We start from the raw sequence: 19,934 nt of genomic DNA, 5'->3' as shown, positions 1-19,934 counted from the left end.
TGGGGACCAGCTAAGCCTCAACAGCTCAAGAGGATTTCAAGCAGAGCTCAGATTCTTTGTGAACGTTTGTGAATAATGGTAGTTAAAAGGAAAGAGGTTTGCGGGCGGCGTCTTAGGTTTCGGGAAATCCCCACCCACCACTGAAGTGACTGGTCAAATCACAAATAGTCCAGTAGTTCCACATAGAAAACTGCATTGCTGAGTGTGGCTTGACAGAGTGTACAGAAATAAATGGTTTCTGAAATAGGAAGAATAAACAAAAGAAAAAACATTAAACCCAATCATTGTAAGGAATGATATGGCATGCGCCTCTATGCTTAGCAGGGCCACAAGGTGGAACCATTGAGGCCACAATGGTGACATCTACCTACACTAAATCCTCTCATTACAGGGAGTAGCTAACCATTAACAGCTATTCACCATCAATACATTTAGTGATACAACCCACAGGCAGGACACCAAGACTACAGACTGTGACTATAACAAATACTAACAGACTTAATATGATTTCAGCAACACATTAAGTTTATAAACGAGTAATGACCAAACAGAGGCACATTGAATGTAGTGACAGTAGATCAGGCTCCACACAGGTGGAAGCTAACACATAATTGCTTGTTAAGTGAGCCTAATTAGCATGACCAGCAGTAACAGAAATTAAACTGAACAAGAATCCCCAAAACAGGGATGAATACTGTACATACACCATAGCAATATGTAACTTAATGTACTTACAGTTCAATGGACGCACGCAACAGTCGAACAAAGGCAGTAACACCTATTCAGGGGTTAATTGGCCTAACTACTAGAACTCAGAAAAAACTCTTGTGGCCTTTATTAACTACTGGGGCGACGGAACATACCACTCTTAGAGGGGAGTTGGAATAGTCCAAGTGGTGTGGCCTTTATAACAGTAGCTTTAAGGGGTACTCCAGTCATGTGGTATTGCACTCACAAGAAACAGATAATAAAAAAAAACAGGCAAAAAGCAGTCGAGGCAAAGATATCCTGACTCAGTGTCTCAAGTGTGGACCAAACGTCAAACTAAAACACACCCACGAGGTGAAAACATCTCCTCGAGCCATCTTCAGGGTTGTGCAATTTACATCCTGCCGTTGGTTTCTAATGTTTATCTGATTGACATGCAATGTTTCAAGTAACGCACCAGTGTTTCAATAAGGCGTTAAAGAGGACGAATGCCAGCAAGTAAACAGAAATGTAGAGGTAGAAATGAGCATGTATAGAATGCAGGAATTAAAAACCAAGAAAAAATGGTTGAAGTGAGTGATTGTAGTGACTACAATAAGTCTTTTAATGTTATGCGAGTATTGTATAAAGACAAACTTGAAAAAACCTGCATCTATATGCATCTATAGTGTGTGTGTGTAATAAATGTGTTGTGATCACTGTTTGTTCACAAGCCTTAAATAAATAATCAAAGCGGAAAATTCTATTTTTTCCTCTTAAGTTTGAAGTCACATTCACAAGACAGACAAAGTGGGAGCTGAATAAAACTATTACTTCCTGTCATAACACATTTTTGTTTCCATGGGACTGGGCTTATGACAGCTGCTACTTCCATCCACATGGTCATAACTGAGTCAGGAAGCTTTGTTTTTACTGTGGCTGTTTATTCGTTCAGTCATCCTGAACACTGTGAGTGTACAGTTCTAGCACTGCTTGACTGACCATATATGTGTACACACTGTAACTATAGAAATAATGGAGGCTTCTGTAATGTTTATTTAGCTTTAATTCGTGCACAGGAAAGAAGAATGACAAGTTGAACCCCGCAACAAAAGACATCATTTAAAAACAAACTGTGAAACAATCGCAACAAAACAAATTTTAGATCAGTGTGAGAACTACTGCTTTCACTAACTACTACAACAGTAACTTCAATTCAAAATAAAACACATAAAACATTACAGCACCTCTAAACTATTAAAAATCCCAAAATATAAGTACAGAGGATGTTATGGACCGGGATACCGTTTTTAGTGTTTTGGCTGAGTCCGATTTCAGCCGTCTTTATTCAAACCTTATACCGCTGGAGAAATGCAGCAGGGCCCTCCAGAAAGGTAAAAATGGAAGGAGTGACAATATGGACGATATTAAATAGTTGCTGCCTCCTTGGTTCACGCTGGTTCGGACTAAGCAGCCTCCATGTTTTTATTTTATTACCTGCAAAAGTATAGGCACAACTCGACTACCCTATCTTGTGGCTGGGCGTTAGTAGCACATTTATTGCTTTAATGGACATTTACCATCAACACTGATCAACAAAAAAAGGGGCAGAATTTTCCCTTTGAAAAAAATAAATGTTTACCATGAACAGTAACAAAAACTGTGAAATGTTACCTCAACGTGACTAGAGCAAAAAAAATAAATAGATATGTTTGGTTCAGGGAGAATTGGCTTGATAGTAACTGATTGAGTACAAAGATAATATTACTTTTTCACCCCGAATAATCATTTTTAGCCATGCTAGCACCATGGCTTAAGGGTTTGCCAGTCGAACACCCTAAACAGCAGCATATTAACATTGGCATCATGTTAGCATACTTTCATTGGCATTAAGTCAGTGGCGGGCCGTGCATTTTATACCTGGGCCTTCACTGTTGTCCTACAGCTGAAACACAGCTACGGTTATTATTTGTTTAGTGTAAAAATGAAGCAAACACCTATAGATACACTATCTGCCGAGAGTGCGTCTCCTCTCTGCTCTGACTGCAGCTGGGACTGAAGCGCGAGGCTTCTGTGGGCGGCGGCGGCGGAGGGGCTCACGGCAGCACCCGCTGCTCGTTTACGACAGTGCAGAACGTACGTGCTTTAACGTCAAAACACCACAAAAGTCTCCAACAACACCAGAACAAGTCGCCAGATTTGTCACTAGTAGCTTTTGACAAAAAAAAGTAGCCATGAGGGTTTGGAAAGTCGCCAGATTTAGCAAGAAAGTCGCCAAGTTGCCAACACAGGCACCTCTACGGTTCTCCCAACTAAATCCTCAATAAACTCCAATATGTTCAGAACTCTGCCGCTCAACTGCTCACTTCCACCCGCCGCTATGAGCACATCACCCCGGTCCTTCGCAACCTCCACTGGCTCCCGGTCAAATACAGAATAGACTTCAAATTATTACTCACGACCTACAAAGCCCTAAACAACCCGGCAGAATTTCCCCTTTGAAAAAAATAAATGTTTACCATAAACAGTAACAGAAACGGTGAAATGTTACCTAAAGGCGACTAGAGCAAACACACACACACACACACACACAGAAAAAAATGTAAGATATTTTTGGTTCAGGTAGAATTGGCTTGACAGTAACTGATTGATCACAAATTTAATATTACTTTTTCACCCCGAATAATCATTTTTAGCCATGCTAGCACCATTAACAGATTGCCAGTCAAACACCCTAAACAGCAGCATATTAACATTGTCATCATGTTCGCATACTTGCATTAGCATTGAGCACAGGCCCACGGAGCTGCTAGCATGGCTTTAACACAGGTTTCACTGTACTGAATAAAGACTGAGCCTTGGTCTAAACATGAACATACCCGCTGTGGACCAGGATGAGTGTTCCCTTCTCTGATCAGTTAAGTTGTTGACATACAGAAACAAAAACAGATAATTTGGAGATGGAGATGAAGCGCAACTTTTTAAATGATAGAAAAATCGTTTTGCAGTGTTTGTAACATAGAGCTTCATTTAGACTTTCACCAAAGTTGAATATGTCATAAAATACTTTTGCTGACTTTTGAGTTCAATCTGTTTTTCATATAACCGCAGAGATCAAAATACGACCGAGTAACACTGATGCTGGAAAGACGAAAGACGTTATTACAAATAATAACCAAAACAAAGAACCATGTGAGATAAGTGATGACTCAGATACACTCCTTTAGAAGGAATTCCAAAATAGAGTAAAGCTACTGACTAATGCGTGTCCTCTGTAAAGAGATTTCAGCAGTGAAAGGTTATAGTGTCACTGTAAAGATTGTAGGGACAATATTTTGAGACACACCTGCAAAAATATCACCACAGCAAGTGGTGCCAGGCGGCACAAGTGCCTTAAGCTTGCATTTTTTCTAATGGCCATCAGCGGGCAACTCCCCTGGTTGCAAAACTAAGTCAGATTGTATGAAAGTATATGAGGAAATCACCCTTCTTCTCACTTTATTTAATGCCCGTAAACATGATATTGTTTCAGTCTCTAGTTTCAAGTCTTCTTTATGGTGTTCTTTTTGTAAATGATGTTTCCATGATTTGATGTCACTTTTGCTTGACAACTGTACTTACAGTTTTCAATCTTCAATCTTCATTTTGTTACTTCTGTTGCATGGCATTCAATGGCATCATTGGTATTAGCAGTAGATGTTGTCTTGTAGAGCTGCATCTGTTCAGTCACCAGCTGCTTCAGGAATGTTAGCGGGCTGCACAGTAAGCAAACTGTCTTCCAGCTTGTTGCTTCCACACATACCAAAGAGACATTTGATTAAAATCATGCACTTAATTCTAAATAAGTCTGCAAAGAGTTTTAACATATCTGCTGAAAGAACATTTAAGAAAGGCACCAAAATGAAAAAACAGCTGTAATACAGTAAACGAACACTTATACAAAATAGAGATAGTTGTTGTAGTTTATATTAAGGCATTAATATAAAAAAAAAAACTGTACTAATAAGGTTAATAACTTGAGGGTAATAAAACAGAGCCTGAATGTACTCTGACAAATTAAATATTATACATTTGTCTTCTACCTCAGCTCATAGCGCTGCTGCTTCTTCTGCTGCTGCTTCTTCTTTGACCTCCCTCCACGTGTCCTCTTCTCTCCTGTCCCCAATTAACACACAATAAAGCATTTCCACAACATATAAAATATACCTTTATATACTTAGCAGTCGTACTGTATATTAAACTTAAGTGTGTGCAGTACTACTGTACTCGGTACCTTAGAAACTTCCCGGTTTTATACGAGTACCACAATGCAGCGACTCCAAAGGTGATCATGAAAAGCAAAAGACCAAATAAGGTCCAACATGCAGGGCAGGTTCCTGCAGGGAGACAGGACACAAGAACAATACAGTAACAGGAAACACTGATATACATTATAGTCAAATGTAGTTTATTCTACCCAGTTTGTGACAAGCCAGTGGCCTCTCAGCTCCTTTGAATCAGATACGGTCAGACTAGGAGCTCTGGGTTTTTAATACACAGAGAGGACATAATACCTGGTTACTGTGTGTTTCTGGCTGCTTTAATGAGCAACAATTTGTCTCTGTGATTAGTGATTTACTGATCGATGATTGATCGAATGTCCAGCTTTAAATTCCAGTGTGCAACTTGGTCATACTTCATTTTGATGTGTAGGGTAAGACTCTTAAAAGGATCATAGTATGCAGACACGTTGTAATGCATTATTTTAAATGCTTAGATATATTGTACCATACATTAATATAATGTGTAATTAACATTGTCATATGTATCTAGTATGTTTTATCCTCTTAACTCATTGGGAAATGATACATATGAAGGCTCAGTTCCATCTAGTTTCCAGCCAGGACTGTGAGGGAGCCCAACACCAGAACCCTGAGACACGCTCATCTAAATCAGTCAGTTTTAATAATATCAATAATACCAGCGCAGCTGAGCTTCTCCTGCTCCGACAAGCCAAAATGTCTGCTTTGAAAAACATCTCCCAACATCATTAACTAGTGGAAGCAGGTTCCCTGCGTTTGTGTTTCTTTTTTAAAAAACAATGTTAACCTGGAGGGGAACCAGATGGTGTCCGCTACTCTTCTGCAACATTGCTGCGGTCGGGATGCCGTTGTCAGGACTTTTAGGCAGTTTTATTGGTAGACTTAAATCATTTCCTGTGGTTCATTGGGTGGAATGTAGGTAGCGTTTCCTTCCAATTGTCCGGGTTGCTGGGTAAGCAGGCTCAAGTCGGCTTTTTCCAGCTACTGGACAGATAAAATAGGCATTCCACAGCCAAATGCGATACATATTAAATTCTCCAGTGTGTCCTGGTTTTCAAATACATGCTAGGATTCAACTCCAGGCGTTGATGTCCGAGTGTCTCCACAGGAGCCCATAGGTTTACCTATATCAATTCATTTGGCTGCAATCTCTGCAACATCCACAACAGACTCAAACACAGAAACACAGAACAGGAACAAATGCAAAGAACACACAAACACAATTGACAAAAACGTAAAGCCAAATTTAAACCTGAACTCACCAGAAGTCACATGCACATACATGTAGCTGTGTTTTGTTCCATATCGGTTAGATGCTTCACACTGGTAGAGGCCATTCAGGTCAGAGGTCATGCTCAGAAACTGTAGCGTTGCACCCTCTACTTTGACGGTAGACTGAGACATCGACTGCTCGGGTCTGAAACAGACAAACAAGGCTCAGCAGACAGCTAAATAAAGATTTACAAACATAAGTCAGAAAAATGTTGAGTTTTGCCAAATTTCAATAATTAGTTGTTAATCCCTTCTGCCTACCAGCACCTCAAAAGTTAACACGTCGTGATTTTCCAAAATGTTTAACTATTTCTTCAATTTATCATTGTGTTTTCCAACCTTACAGGCAGCATTGGTAGGAGGAGAAGGTCTGAGTGTGAAGAGCAGACTAATGATAAACTGAAAACTGTGGCTAAATATCTCATCACACATCATTATGTATTCTGACCACATGGTCCATTTGGTAGCTTTTTTAAATCACATGATCTTCATCGGCAGATGGAGTTTGCCCTTTAACAACTTCTTGTCCATTTTGGCCTAAAAGTTGAGGTTCCGAGTTCACTCTTGGCTTTGGAAACCACCGAAGCTGCTGATGAATAAAACTCTTCTTTGCTGACACAAAAATCCTATAAAGCTTTGTTTATCGTCGCGGGTGGCACCATGGGCGTGAGCCTCCATAAATGGCACGCGAGCTACGAGCACGTTTATGCTCAACAAACTGTTCGATGCAGTATTCTCCAAAACCCCAGTTCAAAAACAAAAGTACTGTTAAGAAGCAAGAAGTTCGCAAAAAGACACAAACCAACCTGCACAATACTTCGGAATTGTAATCAACTGTAAACTCATTGTTGGGGTCTGACCAAATGGCTTCAACATGTGCTGTGAACAAAGAGAATCAGGCCTTCCCTTTTTCTAGCAACGGTTTCATCCTGATTGTGGTTTGATGAGAGCAAACCTCCTCTGAAGGAATTTCACACCAGGGTGTGAATTCCCCCCCCCCCCCCCCAAAAAACTATGGTTCCTGAAGTCACCTGAATGCACCGCTGCAATCTCATTGGCCGAGAGCCAAGACAGCACCAGGACCCCTGGGGTTCAGCCACTGTTTCTACAAAACTGGGTGCATTTCACACCTCATAGCTTTTTCCCCTTCGACCTCCGTCGAGCTAGGGAGCACACAAACGCTCTCTTCGCGCCGGACTCGTCCAGGCTACAGAAGATCCAGCTCTCCCCCTCCAGCATCACGCTGCAGACGCAGCCATGAGGGCCGCGCGGCCTCATCAAACCCTCCGGCAGGAAGACAAGGCCGAACCCCCTCTCTCCGCCGATGATTACCGGGAGGAACGAAACAATGTTACCTCACCCGACGTTAACCCACAGGCCTCATCAAACCCTCCGGCAGAAAGACAAGGACGAACCCCCTCTCTCCGCCGTTGATTACCGGGAGGAACGAAACGACGTTACCTCACCCGACGTTAACCCACAGGCCTCCCCTCTGCAGCGAGGAGACCTGCATCCGCGCCAGCTCAAACGCCGCGCCGATGCCCGCCGAGCCTGCATCCGCGCCAGCTCAAACGCTGAGCCGACGCCAGCCGAGCCGACGCCAGCTGAGCCTGCGTCCACTCCAGAGCGAGTCACGCTACCGGGAGCGACCGACTCCTGAGGACCGAGCTACTCACAGTCTGCGCCCGCTTCGAGAGCCTCACTACAGAGTCAACACTCGAGGACTGATTGATTCCCATCACGGAAATGAGCCCCATCGAATGAAGCTTCTCACAGTAAGATTCATGGTATCTGGGCAGTAGCTTAGCATAGCTTAGCATTATCTTATTCATTTATGTGTTATTATTCCCGCATCCTGTTGTGTTAAATCACTGTCTTGTTACACCGCGCCATCAACGCGGACCACAGACCCCCGCTATATTGTGTATTGCCTGCTGTAACTGTCTGCATTTAGATCAGTCACTGCTAGTGAATGGGAGGTTGTGTATTATCACTGAAAGACTGAACCTATGGTGGCCGGACCTTCGTCTCGCCGACTGAGTTTCGGGGTGATAGGAAACAATGCTCTCATCTCACCGCAGTGATGAAGATCTGTTTTGTTTGGGAATTATTTTCATTTATGTTATTACACTTCGTGTGATATTCTCTCCTCATTAAATCAGCTCTGTGAGTGAAGTGTGGAAGCTCGGCTATCGTACATAACTGCCGGCAGTTCTACCGACAGCGGCACTTTGTGTACGATACGGCCTGCGATCCCCATTCTCACTACAACGCGGACCGCACACAGAGTTTGATCCATGACCCCCCTCCTCTCTCTCTCTCGCTCTCCACTCCCTCTCTCTCACTAACCTGCACACACATAGTCAGCAGCCCTTGGGTAACCCCGTTGCCCTCGAGTGCCTCACACACATATAGCTTTGAGCTAATCTAGGTACGTGCTGAACAGCCACCACGCATGAGAGACGTCACCACGTCCTAACTACGTCACTGAGCTGTTCCCTCGTCCCCCCCCCCTTTTTGCTCACACACACACACATCCTCATCCATTTTATTCATTTGACTTTAGGTATTAGACATAAAATTGTGTGATAAGCGTTTGTTGGTTGCAATATTAATTGATCTGATCATTTATTATTTTGATTTAATAAACTCTGTTATACTTCAAGGAGCAGTCGTCTGTGATTACTTGTGCATATATGTGGAATGAAACTGTATGTAGTAGCCTTGTGTACGAACTTCACTGTCACTTCAAATGTGTACTCGCACCCGACTATTGACATTACGAGTGGCCACTAATTATGAGACTTAGTTTTATCGTTTGGTTATTGGTCCCTGTTCGCAGGGTGGTGCCCCGTTGTTATTAACAATCATTAATAATTGTTACATACATTAATAATTCTATTGATGTCAAGAATTCAGTTTCTTAAATGCTGATAACCCAAACACGCTCCATTGGATCCCAACACTCATATATCATATTCATAAACGACTTAACTGCCTTTATACAAGCCCTGTAAAGAAATAAGTCCATCCATCCATTTTCCACCGCTTATCCGGGATCGGGTCACGTTACCCGCAACATGTTCCAGCTCATTCTGGGAGATCACGAGGCGTTCCCAGGCCAGCTGGGAGATGTAATCCCTCCAGCGTGTTCTGGGTCTTCCCCGGGGTCTCCTACCAGTGGGGCATGCCCGGAAAACCTCCAGTGGGAGGCGTCCAGGAGGCATCCTGATTAGATGCCCGAACCACCTCAGCTGACTCCTTTTGACACGAAGCAGTAGCGACTCAACTCCAAACTCCCTCCTGATGACCGAGCTCCTTATCCTATCTCTAAGGCTGAGCCCGGCCACCCTACAGAGGAAACTAATTTTGGCCGCTTGTAGCCACAACCTCGTTCTTTCGGTCACGACCCAGAGTTCGTGACCATAGGTGAGGGTCGGAACGTAGACCGACCAGTAAATCGAGAGCTTTGCCTTCCGGCTCAGCTCCCTCTTCACCAAGACGGTCCGGTGCAGCTCCTGCTTTACTGCTGCAGCCGCACCGATCTGCCTGTCAATCTCCCGCTCCATCTTGCTCTCACTCGTGAACAAGACCCCAAGATACTTGAACTCCTTCGCTTGAGGTAGGCACTCCGTCCCCACCTGGAGGGAGCAATCCACCGGTTTCCGGCAGAGCACCATGGCCTCAGATTTGGAGGTGCTGACTCTCATCCCAGCCGCTTCACACTCGGCTGCAAACCGCCCCAGTGAATACTGGAGGTCACGATCCGAGGAGGCCAACAGGACCACATCATCTGCAAACAGCAGAGAGGCAATCCTGAGACCCCCGAACCTGACGTTCTCCACCCCCCCGGCTGCGCCGAGACATCATGTCCATGAAAGTCACGAACAGGACCGGTGACAAAGGGCAGCCCTGGCCAACACCCACCGGGAACGTGTCTGACTTATCTGACTTATTGCCGAGAATACAGCTCCGACTGCAGTCGTGGAGACCGGATTGCCCATTGCAACGGGTCTGGCACCCCATACTACCGCAGCACCCCCCACAAAAACCCCTGAGGGACCCGATTGAAAGCCTTCTCCAAGTCCACAAAGCTCATGTAGACTGGTTGGGACTCCCAGCGAGCGTAAAGAGCTGGTCCACTGGTCCACTGTTCCACGGCCGGGACGGAATCCGTACTGCTCCTCTTGAATCCGAGGTTCGACAAACGGTCGGAGCCTCCATTCCAGCACCCTGGCATAAGCCTTCCCCGGGAGGAACAGCTCAGTGACGTGTGACGTAGTTAGCTACTGAGTAGTGTGATACCCCGATAATTTGAGCACACTCTCTGGTCCCCCTTTTTGAAAATGGGAACCACCAACCCGGTCTGCCAGTCCATGGGCACTGATCCCGACCCCCATGCGACATTGAATAGGCGTGTCAGCCAAGACATTGAATAGGCGTGTCAGCCAAGACAGCTCAACAGTGTCCAGCGCCTTCAGCATCTCAGGGCGGATCTCATCCACCGCCGGCACCTTGCCACCAAGGAGCTTTTTGACTACCGTAGCAGCTTTTTTTTTTTACCAGGACAAGATGTTCAGTTCCATTTCTTCAATGGTCCAGACCGTGAGTCTGGACTGGTGAAGGTTTATGGCCTAAGAGAGTCAACATGGGGACAGTGGAACCAGCTAATTATCCCATGTTATGCAAGCTAGATGTCAATTTTGTAAGCGAAATATACTGGACATATACAAATATTTTGGATATAGGAGTTGGAGATCAAAAACAGCTGAAAAGAAAGTGAATGATGTACTTACGATCACCTTGTGGCCAGAAATGTGACCCAAAGTCCTAAATTCATTAATTTATGATCATTACAATTTTGTAATGCTACAACACACATACAGTGTGATGATTGAAGTTTAACATTTAAATGAGAAATAGTATTAACGTATTAAGCAACAACAAAAAGTACAAAAATCAAGAAATGGCACCAAGATCTGAGGAATAAGCTAGCAATTTAATGACTGTACTACGCTATTGGCTGTGGTTACAAATTCTGATTTTGCTATGACATTACAAAATATCTTTGCTTTCTTTTTTACATTTAACAAGCTAAATGTCTATCCAAGTCTATATAATCTTTGTTTTCTTGGTGGAGCTGACTGATGACATTTTATAATATTCTATAAAAGAGGGTTGCAGTCCATGCTTCCTGTTTTAGTTTTATGCAGTGGTGGGCCGTCAGGGCCTGCAAAGCATTCTCTGCTGGCCTAAACAGAATCACAAAGTTATATCTATTTGATATTTTTTCTTAAATACACTACATGTATTATAATTTATACAAATATTTTCCCCATTATCTTATTTTCTCATTGCACAGCTACTGTCTTCCTCAGTTGCTCTGCTTCCAGTGCAGCTTGTTTTAAGTAGAGCTTTTATCCAATCAGATGTCACCTCTGTGTCTCTAGGTAAGAAGAGAGGCCCCAGGCCTGCAGACTCACAAGTGAATCCATGTGCAGTTTAAGTTAATGGGGAAGATATTGTTGATTGTCATAGTCTTCAACCAATCAGATCTTTAGTTTGATATGTTGGGCGTATTCTTTGACGTGCCAGAGCCTGCTAGCTGGCTGTTTTCTGTTACAAACAAGAATTATGGTCTGGAGAAATGGGGATTGTGTGGGGATTGTTTTCCTTACTAAGCTAGTTTAGCATAGCCTTGCAGAACATACGTGGATCAGCTGTGTTTTTGTTTTGCTTCCGGGGTCAGACGCTGACCCGAAAACTAAACAGACAGACCGGTGTCTCCATTATAAAACATTATATTTACCACAATTTAAGCTTCTGCATTTTCCAAATGCACCAGTATTATTGTTCGGTTTGTACCGAACGGTTTAATACGTATATGTGATGTAACACCCCTAGAAACAAATAACCGTAGCTGTGGCGCCATCATGAGGTTATTAGGTGGTAAGACAGCAGTCAAGGCCCAGGTATAAAATGTATTGCCCGCCACTGTTTTTTGTATAATATTTCTATTAGCAACGGCCTCACTGTAAGTCAATAAAAGCTCATAAAAGGCCGGACAGCCTGCGCTGAAGAGCTCTAAGCTGAAACCTCTAGTTCTCTGTGATAATAATTAATACATGTAAATATACCATACATTCTCAAATAGTGCCGTGTGTTTTACAGTGTTGTTTGGTGACCAGAAGAGGACAAAGAAGAAAAAATGTAATTTTACATTACAGTCATTTAGCAGACGCTTTTATCCAAAGAGACTTATAAGTGTATTCAACATTGGTATTCAAGAGAACTACTAGTCACCACAAGTCGTAAGTGCATCTCCTTTTGTAAACAAGCATCTAAGAGCATAAACCAGAGCAAAAGTACAGTGCAGGTATGAATACAACACAATACTACTATTCAGGGAATTTCAGCATTTACAAAAAAAACACAAAATGTTTTCTTACTATTATACTTCTGCGAACACCACCAGCGAGCTAAAGATTAATTCTTGACTTCACGTGTCTGACTTTCTCTCCAGAGTGCCGCCAATGTGCCAAGTCATCACACTAAGCTTTAAATAAATATAACTTTTTAAAATAAAATTTCAAAGCCATTTAAACATTTCTTTGTTGTGCGTCTTGGTTTTCTTCTGGTTTATTTGATACGGGACAGTGCACATTAATAAAAACATTTCTGCAAATGAAAACAGTATTATTATTATTGTAAGTGAGATTTAAATGAACTGCATGTTTTTAGTTCATTTAAATCTCACTTACAGAAATGGTTAGTTACTCAGCTCTGTCGGCACTAGATTGTAACTGTTTCTCTGTCTGTGTTGAACTTCCCTCGATCTGTCTGTTGTCACCTTTCTGTCTTTCTTTAAAATGCCGGTCGACCCTCATCTACCTGCATCTGCATCTGACTGATTTATGTATTTCACATCTGTATGCTTTTATGCTTTGTGCCTCTAACATGGATGTTTTTTGTGTCTGAAGCATACACATAATACAGCATGAAGAACATGTACCGGTACTCACCTTTTGTGAGAAAAGCAAACCAAACAATGTTTCAAGGTGAAAGATAAATACTGCTTTGTTTGCACTGAAACCGGTTCATTCAAGCCACTGCACCTGTTCCAGGTGAAATCTGCTTTTGGGTTGGCTTCTGTCCCACATTCAAATGAATCCTTCGCTCTTTCAACGATGTTCACTTCAATGGGTGAAACTGCAAGAGACAGGGAGAGGGAATGAGGTGTTATTGCTGCAACTGAAAAAATATTAATATACGTAACAGTATATCAGAAGAATATTGAGGATGAAGATCTCGTGTACTGATACAGTGTTGGCTTGCTTTCAAGGACACCTGGTTTGACATGTTAATTAGTTTCAAGGACATTTTGGATTAAAATACTTGGGAGGGAGGGAGGGGGGGGGGGAGATGTAGAAATATTTACAATTGACAAAGATCTTGAACACTACAGCTGTTAGAGCTCCTCAGTTAGCTGCAGTTGAGAGATTACTGGTGTCTGACTTTCTCAACACTATGACAGTGTGGTAAATCAAGGTCAAGGTGATCACACAGCGGTGCTTCAATGAGTGACAATAGACAGTTGAAACAGGATACAGGAGTCCTGCGCTGCTTTCCATTATCTCATGCATGTGCGTGTGGATCAACAGTGTTCTGTTTGCATTGAGGGATGGGCGGAGGGGGAATTCCACCAGGAACAGGAGTTGAGATATCCGTGTGAGTAAACTGCCAAAACAAGATGGCGGCATACTATTTAGGCTGCTAAACAGCTAACAGTGCACATTGGTTTTGTTACTGGCATTGCGCTGTTGTCTGTTATTGAGTTGTTGTCCTTTTTCATTCTGCCTTGTCAACCAAATTCCACCAAGTAGTCTTTTGAAAAAAAAACAAGAACAACATGTTATTCTTTTTTTTCCAATACTGTCTTTATTCTTGTTTGGTCAATGTCTTAATTGTTTTCATGTTCTTCTCTAGTGCAACAAAATAATCTAAAATTAAAAACCACTTATGAGCTTTCAGAGTTAAGTGTGACGCTTTGGTTACGTGAAAAGAGATGGAGTAAAATGAACTCAAATATCCTTGAATTATTACAATTATTATTAAATATTAGAATGCAAAGATCAATCCCCTTAAGGGCCCAAATAAATGTCCGGCGTAGGCAGGGGCAGACTGGGGGAAAAAAGTGGCCCGGGAGTTTACTGTCAGACCGGCCCACTCAATACACGGCGCGTTGCCCACTCAATGCATCGCACGTATCGACCAGTCAGTGGCCTACTTGGAAAAATACCCATACACTTATTATGGATTACAAAGAAATCATATGTTTTTTTTTTTACAGTTGGATCCACCAATTTGCCTGGATGGACACATTGAACAAAATAATACTCGCTATTGTAACACTCCAAGGTATGTATAGTTTGCTGGATGAGCAGCGCTCGTGCCTGTAGAGTCTAGTCCCATGATACCAGTCACATGCTCTAACGTGACTCCAGTTACTCACTCAGATTGTGTGACGACACGTTAACTCAGCTGACTGAAGCTCATGTGATGCCGTTGGAAAGCTAGTACGTGGACTTCTGAGTATAGATTTAATTTGTACTCTTACAGAACTGTTCCCAAAGATACACTTCTATGCTCCAAGTCTTGCAGTTATCTTAAGCCGTTTTCCCTCTTGGGTGGATTAGAGAACATTCCCCTGGTTGTGGTAGTCAAAAGAATGTTGGCGTGGACCACCACAAAATGACAAACAGTGTGTTGGGAAAAATCTAAATGACTAATTAGTGTGCGTTTAAATGATTAAAGAATGTTATACATTTAACAGAAGCTCATCTCCTCTGTAGTGTTTAAGGCCTGTGTCCGAGTGCAAACTTTCACTGACACTAGGTCTTCAGCAAATGTTTAGTCTATTAAGAAGCAGTTGATTGCCGAAAGAACACGTCAGCTGTTTGTCCTGAATAAGAATGATAACAAACTTGTAGAAAGTGAGATGAGAAAGTGACCTTTGTACTAGAACGAAGTGTCCAGATACGTAGACGCCTGTGTGAAACGCGAAATGTGTGTGTGTTACCCTGTGCCAGCCCACTGCATGTTGTTTACTTCGTATAAATACCGGAGGCTCGGAGACGGTCTTGATGTACATTCTGTATGTGAATCAACCCTGTCTCCTTCTTTGCAAAGAATAAATGTCCATTGATGAATGATTTTTACACCAGTCGCGAGTGAATTTTTCTAACACAGTGGTTATGTGTTTACCTCCGGTGAGGTCTGGTACAGTTCCCTCCAGTCTGGATCACGTGTGAAATCGAACCACTCGAAATACTGCAGCTGATTGATTTCATTTGTTGAACACATTATCAGCCTTTAATTGCTCATTTACTTCAGTGAAGTGACGAAGAGTTCGGTTGTAACGTTAGAGTATCCTGCATCACGGATCAAAAAGTGAACTGCAGTCAATGAACAGCACAGCAACACACCCACCAAGTATGAAATGAACGGCTCTCAGGGTATGCAAAGGACTTTCCCACACACATACAGACAAGCCATTATTTGCTTCATAGCCAGATTAGATAATAGGTGTTTTAGTTTCGGCCTTCTATTATGAAAATAGACCTTAGCATGTTTATCTCAAGGATCTTAACTTCGCTCCAGAGACCCCAGCCAAACATTCCAGCCCAGCTACTGTATGGCTGTGCTAAATGTGCTGTGTTGTTAGCTGGCTCACAAGCCAGCCAGCAAGAGAACTAGCGAGCTTATAATACTGCCTACGCTTCCACTTCGCTGGATCAATGACCTGAGAAAGCATTTTGCTCTGTCACTTCCTGGCCTGACCATGCACTGTCTTTATTCTGTCCTCATCTTTGTCCTGACCCTTGTCTTTCTTGCCCTGCTTAGAAACATGAAGAAACAGTATTGCAAAGTAAGAAAACCACGAGACAAGGGGAGAGGTCATAACAGGGATCTTACAACTAAAACTGGTGATTATCCTTAAGAGTTCACAGATGTTTTGTACACACAATTACAGACAGAAGGCTCTCTTCCTCTGTAACTTTCATTTAACTTTTTTTCTGCTTTTACTGCCGTAGTGATATTTCATTGTCCCTGAATAATGAAAAGACGATTGTATTCTATTATTATAGAAGTATTAGTGAATGAGTCTGCTCTAGTCTCTGTCCATTCAGAGAATAGCTTTGAGCACCTTCAGCCACAGCAGAGCCCCAATCAGCCTAAACAGCTGAGAACACAAGTGGGAGTGAAACACCGTCTTTATCCACTGTTCAAACAATTAAATCGATGTAATAACTGAGAAACTCTTAGATACACAATGATAAAATGAACAGGAATGATCAACTACATAAGTAAGTGATATTTGTATACTCACAGTAGATCTGTATGGTGAAGGGCAGGCTTTCTTCTTTCGACATGGCTGCACCGCCGATGACACACTTGACCAAGTGATGGTTGATTTCTCTGGTAGGAACTCCAAACAGCGTGCTGACTGTGGTCGTCGTACTGTTGGCATGCTGGGTGACGTTGTTTGTTGTCCTCACTTTTTCTCCCACAGTACCAGTGAGCCATTGCACCTTTGCAGGAGGCTTGGAACCAGCAGCCATGCAAGTCACGAGGGAAACCTCTTCATCACCCAAAGTAGGACGATTATCCTTCAGGCTTGTGACCGGAGGCACTAGGAGAGTAACAGTGAATAAGAGAAGTCAACATGCGAGCATGAAGGTCAACACTATTCTCTATCTCACACACACACACGTTTAATACAATGCATCATACCAAGGATGTTTAGATGTATCCCAGTCTGGACATTTCCGCTGGGGAACAAAGTGAAGATGCACGTGTAGGTGGCTTCATCCGTCAATGTAATATTGGACAACCGTAGAGATCCATTGCTGCCCTTAAAGTTCCCAATAAATTCAAATCGTGTATCAGGTACATTGATAAATAGTGGTCCAGTAGCAGGCAAGATTGTAAGGAAATTGTCAGTCTGTGGTTCCTTCCGCCATGATATCTGGGTGACGGGCTCCTTAGCGTGGATGAGTTTGCAGGGTAAGATGGTCGTCCCTCCTAGCACCACGGTCAAGTTTCCGCCAATCACCTGGACAGCTGTAAGGTGCAGAAAATCTCATCAGGCAAATATACATTACATTGTGGTTCAGAGCATATGGAAGTATTCACATCAGCCCTGAGCAGAGTATCTGACAAGCACGCTGGCTTTGAGTTTAGAGCAGAGGGGGAATTTAAGGCTTTCGCAAAATAATGATGTTTTGGAAACTTAGGCGTAGTTTAGGCGTACTCTAAACAGTGTAATGTTCACATTCATCTCAATGACACCACTCTGGCACAGCAGAGGAGTGACGCTGAACATGGCTGAACTTGTCCCGTAACGCAATGCCACACCATTAGTGGTGTCACGGATCACGGTTCGGATCAGCCCTCGCGGTTCGGATCAGCCCTCGCGGTTCGGATCACTTGTGAACCGCAGAGCAAAGTCCCCGAATATCAATGCAGAGTGTCAGTGAACAGATATGAAGCAGTAGTGTGTTCACGTGAAAGGAGCAGGTTAGAAGCATTTAACAGTGAAGTCATGGCGAGCGGAGGAACTTGAGAAGCCGCGGCGTCATTTCACACTTCAGTGTGAAGCTGTTCCAGACCTCTATGAGAAGGAAAAGACTGCAGAGACTGCTTTCACCACGGCGGAGTGATTCTTAGTCCGGCGCTGTAGACACGCCCCCTCTGTGAGAGTCACACAGACACACACCTGGTTCAGGTGCTGACAGAAGCATCAGAGTGAAGCTAGACAGGCCCAATAATATTCCAGTCACCACAGAAAGGTCGACCCTCTCCCCAGACAATGGAGATATTCTCATCTTTTTGAAAATAATATTACAGTAATGTAACATTATTGTGTATTTGAATGGCATAACCTGACAGGAAGTAAACAGAGACCCAAGTTGTTGCCGAGCAGTTCAGTTCAGTGTAAACAGTGGAAGCTAGCTCACTGGCTGTTTCTTTCTTTCAATATTGATGAAAGGACGAGGATATCAGAATTAAGTATTCTTGAATGTTTCATTTTTATTTATTTATTTCATTTTGTTTCAAATTGGACATCTTCAATAAGCTTGTTTTCATGTAAGACTATAGCCCAAAGTTCTTTGCTTTAAGTGTTCTTGAAGTTCTTTAATAAATGGAAAGCAGTTATATTTGTTTCCTCCCCTTTTCTTTGTTGATCCGAAAAATGATCCGAACCGTGACTCCTGAACCGTGATCCGAACCGAACCGTGAGGTTTGTGATCCGTGACACCCCTACACACCATCCTTCAACAGACTTTACTGTCCAATAAATTAACGTCAGCAAACATTAGACGAATAATTTGTACGTTGCACTCTTGAGTTTGTGATTGTGGAGACAAAGGATGATAGGTACGGTGGCCCTGAGGGTCAAAACACGTCTATTCAGATAACACGACGACATTTCACAAAACACTACATTTCAGAAAACACAACAGCAAAAACTATTTAATTAAGTTGAGACTGAAAACAGAAAAGGTAGATATGTATTGGGACAAGATTCCATATTGCTGATTGGACGCACCGTCTATCTATTGTCGATGGAAATAACAGCAGCTGTTGCAATACAAAGTCGGAAGAGTGCAAATACAAATAGTATTATATAAATAATATACATTACTTTGTGGTTACAACAAACAGAAGTAGTTTTGTCTGTTTGCTGTTTCACTGCGTTATTCTTTTTATTCCCACAGGTTTTTTAACGAGTCAAACCTTTTGTTTAGCTCAACAATTATGCAGTTATTCTTCTGCCTTTGAACAAATTCGCATAATATTTCTGTCGTCGCCTCTGATTTGTATTTTTCTATTGTCTTTATTGACATGTCTCTTCTAAATGTGTTATGTCATGCAAGGCTAATTTTAGCGTTTCAGTTCTTAAAGAAAAAGAAGCATTTTGCCTCGACGACATACCTTCCACATCTGTGCTCAGGATGAACGTGAACACCAGTAAAAGCATCGTGGTACTTCTGAAGAAACACGTTATCCATAGCGTATATTTAAAGTTAAATAGAGAATGTGCGCGCTCCATCCATCAAAGATGGCTCGTTCGAGGCTGCGCTCTGCCTGCAAAATAACGAGATCACACGCAGCAGCTGCGCGCAGCTAGTTCCAACTGTTTACATGAGCGAATGGATTCCACGAAAACACAGTCAGCCAAGCTGGTCCGTACGATTAGAGTTTTATCGTTTAACGGAAAATACAGAAACACCATGGTTTTTTTTCGTTTTCCGTTTTAAACCAAAAACGGAAAAGCACATCCTTTTCAGGTGTTTGTTGCCTGAATACCAAAATACGAGAGCACCAAAGAAACAACGAGGCCGAGCCGATTTGCGTTTTTGTAAATCCCCTTTTTTCTTTTGAAGAGCGACACCAGGTGACCGGAAGTAAGACTATTTCAAAATAAGATTGTTTTGAAAAAAATAAACCAGGACTGGCAACAGTATTGTGAGCAGGAGATAAAAGGGAGACACCTTTATTCCTTTCAAAGCAGAGTGGGTAGTACAGTAAAGAGAGGGAGGAACAGCTTGTTGGCCATATCTGAATAGACTTCTATTCATCTTTGGGAAGCATCCAACATGGAGCAGT

The 19,934-nt window shown here is 42.6% G+C and overlaps 1 protein-coding gene across 2 annotated transcripts in view; it reads right to left on the bottom strand.

Annotated features, from left to right (window-relative positions):
• Positions 1-19,653, bottom strand: part of LOC306783340 (nectin-1-like) — a 41,452-nt gene extending 21,799 nt beyond the window's left edge. Inside the window, exons 1-8 of one of the 2 annotated variants that reach the window (XR_013772291.1) lie at positions 19,260-19,653; positions 17,055-17,384; positions 16,651-16,953; positions 13,376-13,469; positions 6,251-6,405; positions 4,961-5,063; positions 4,770-4,842; positions 4,309-4,476 (exon numbers count right to left, since the gene is read on the bottom strand). Coding sequence is in view for 1 of the 2 variants with exons in the window: in XM_079276937.1 (XP_079133063.1) it covers positions 4,776-4,842; positions 4,961-5,063; positions 6,251-6,405; positions 13,376-13,469; positions 16,651-16,953; positions 17,055-17,384; positions 19,260-19,377 (1,170 nt within the window). In the remaining variant the exon portion in view is untranslated. Of the gene's footprint in view, positions 1-1,736; positions 4,477-4,769; positions 4,843-4,960; positions 5,064-6,250; positions 6,406-13,375; positions 13,470-16,650; positions 16,954-17,054; positions 17,385-19,259 lie in introns of those variants that run through there. The other variant, XM_079276937.1, reaches the window with a different exon arrangement.
• Between the last annotated feature and the right edge of the window lie 281 nt (positions 19,654-19,934).

The sequence above is a fragment of the Melanostigma gelatinosum genome (assembly GCF_949748355.1).
Source record: "Melanostigma gelatinosum genome assembly, chromosome: 10".
In the NCBI taxonomy this organism is placed as follows: domain Eukaryota; kingdom Metazoa; phylum Chordata; class Actinopteri; order Perciformes; family Zoarcidae; genus Melanostigma; species Melanostigma gelatinosum.
Note: the sequence above shows the minus strand (reverse complement) of the source record. Positions and strands in the feature narration are given on the sequence as shown.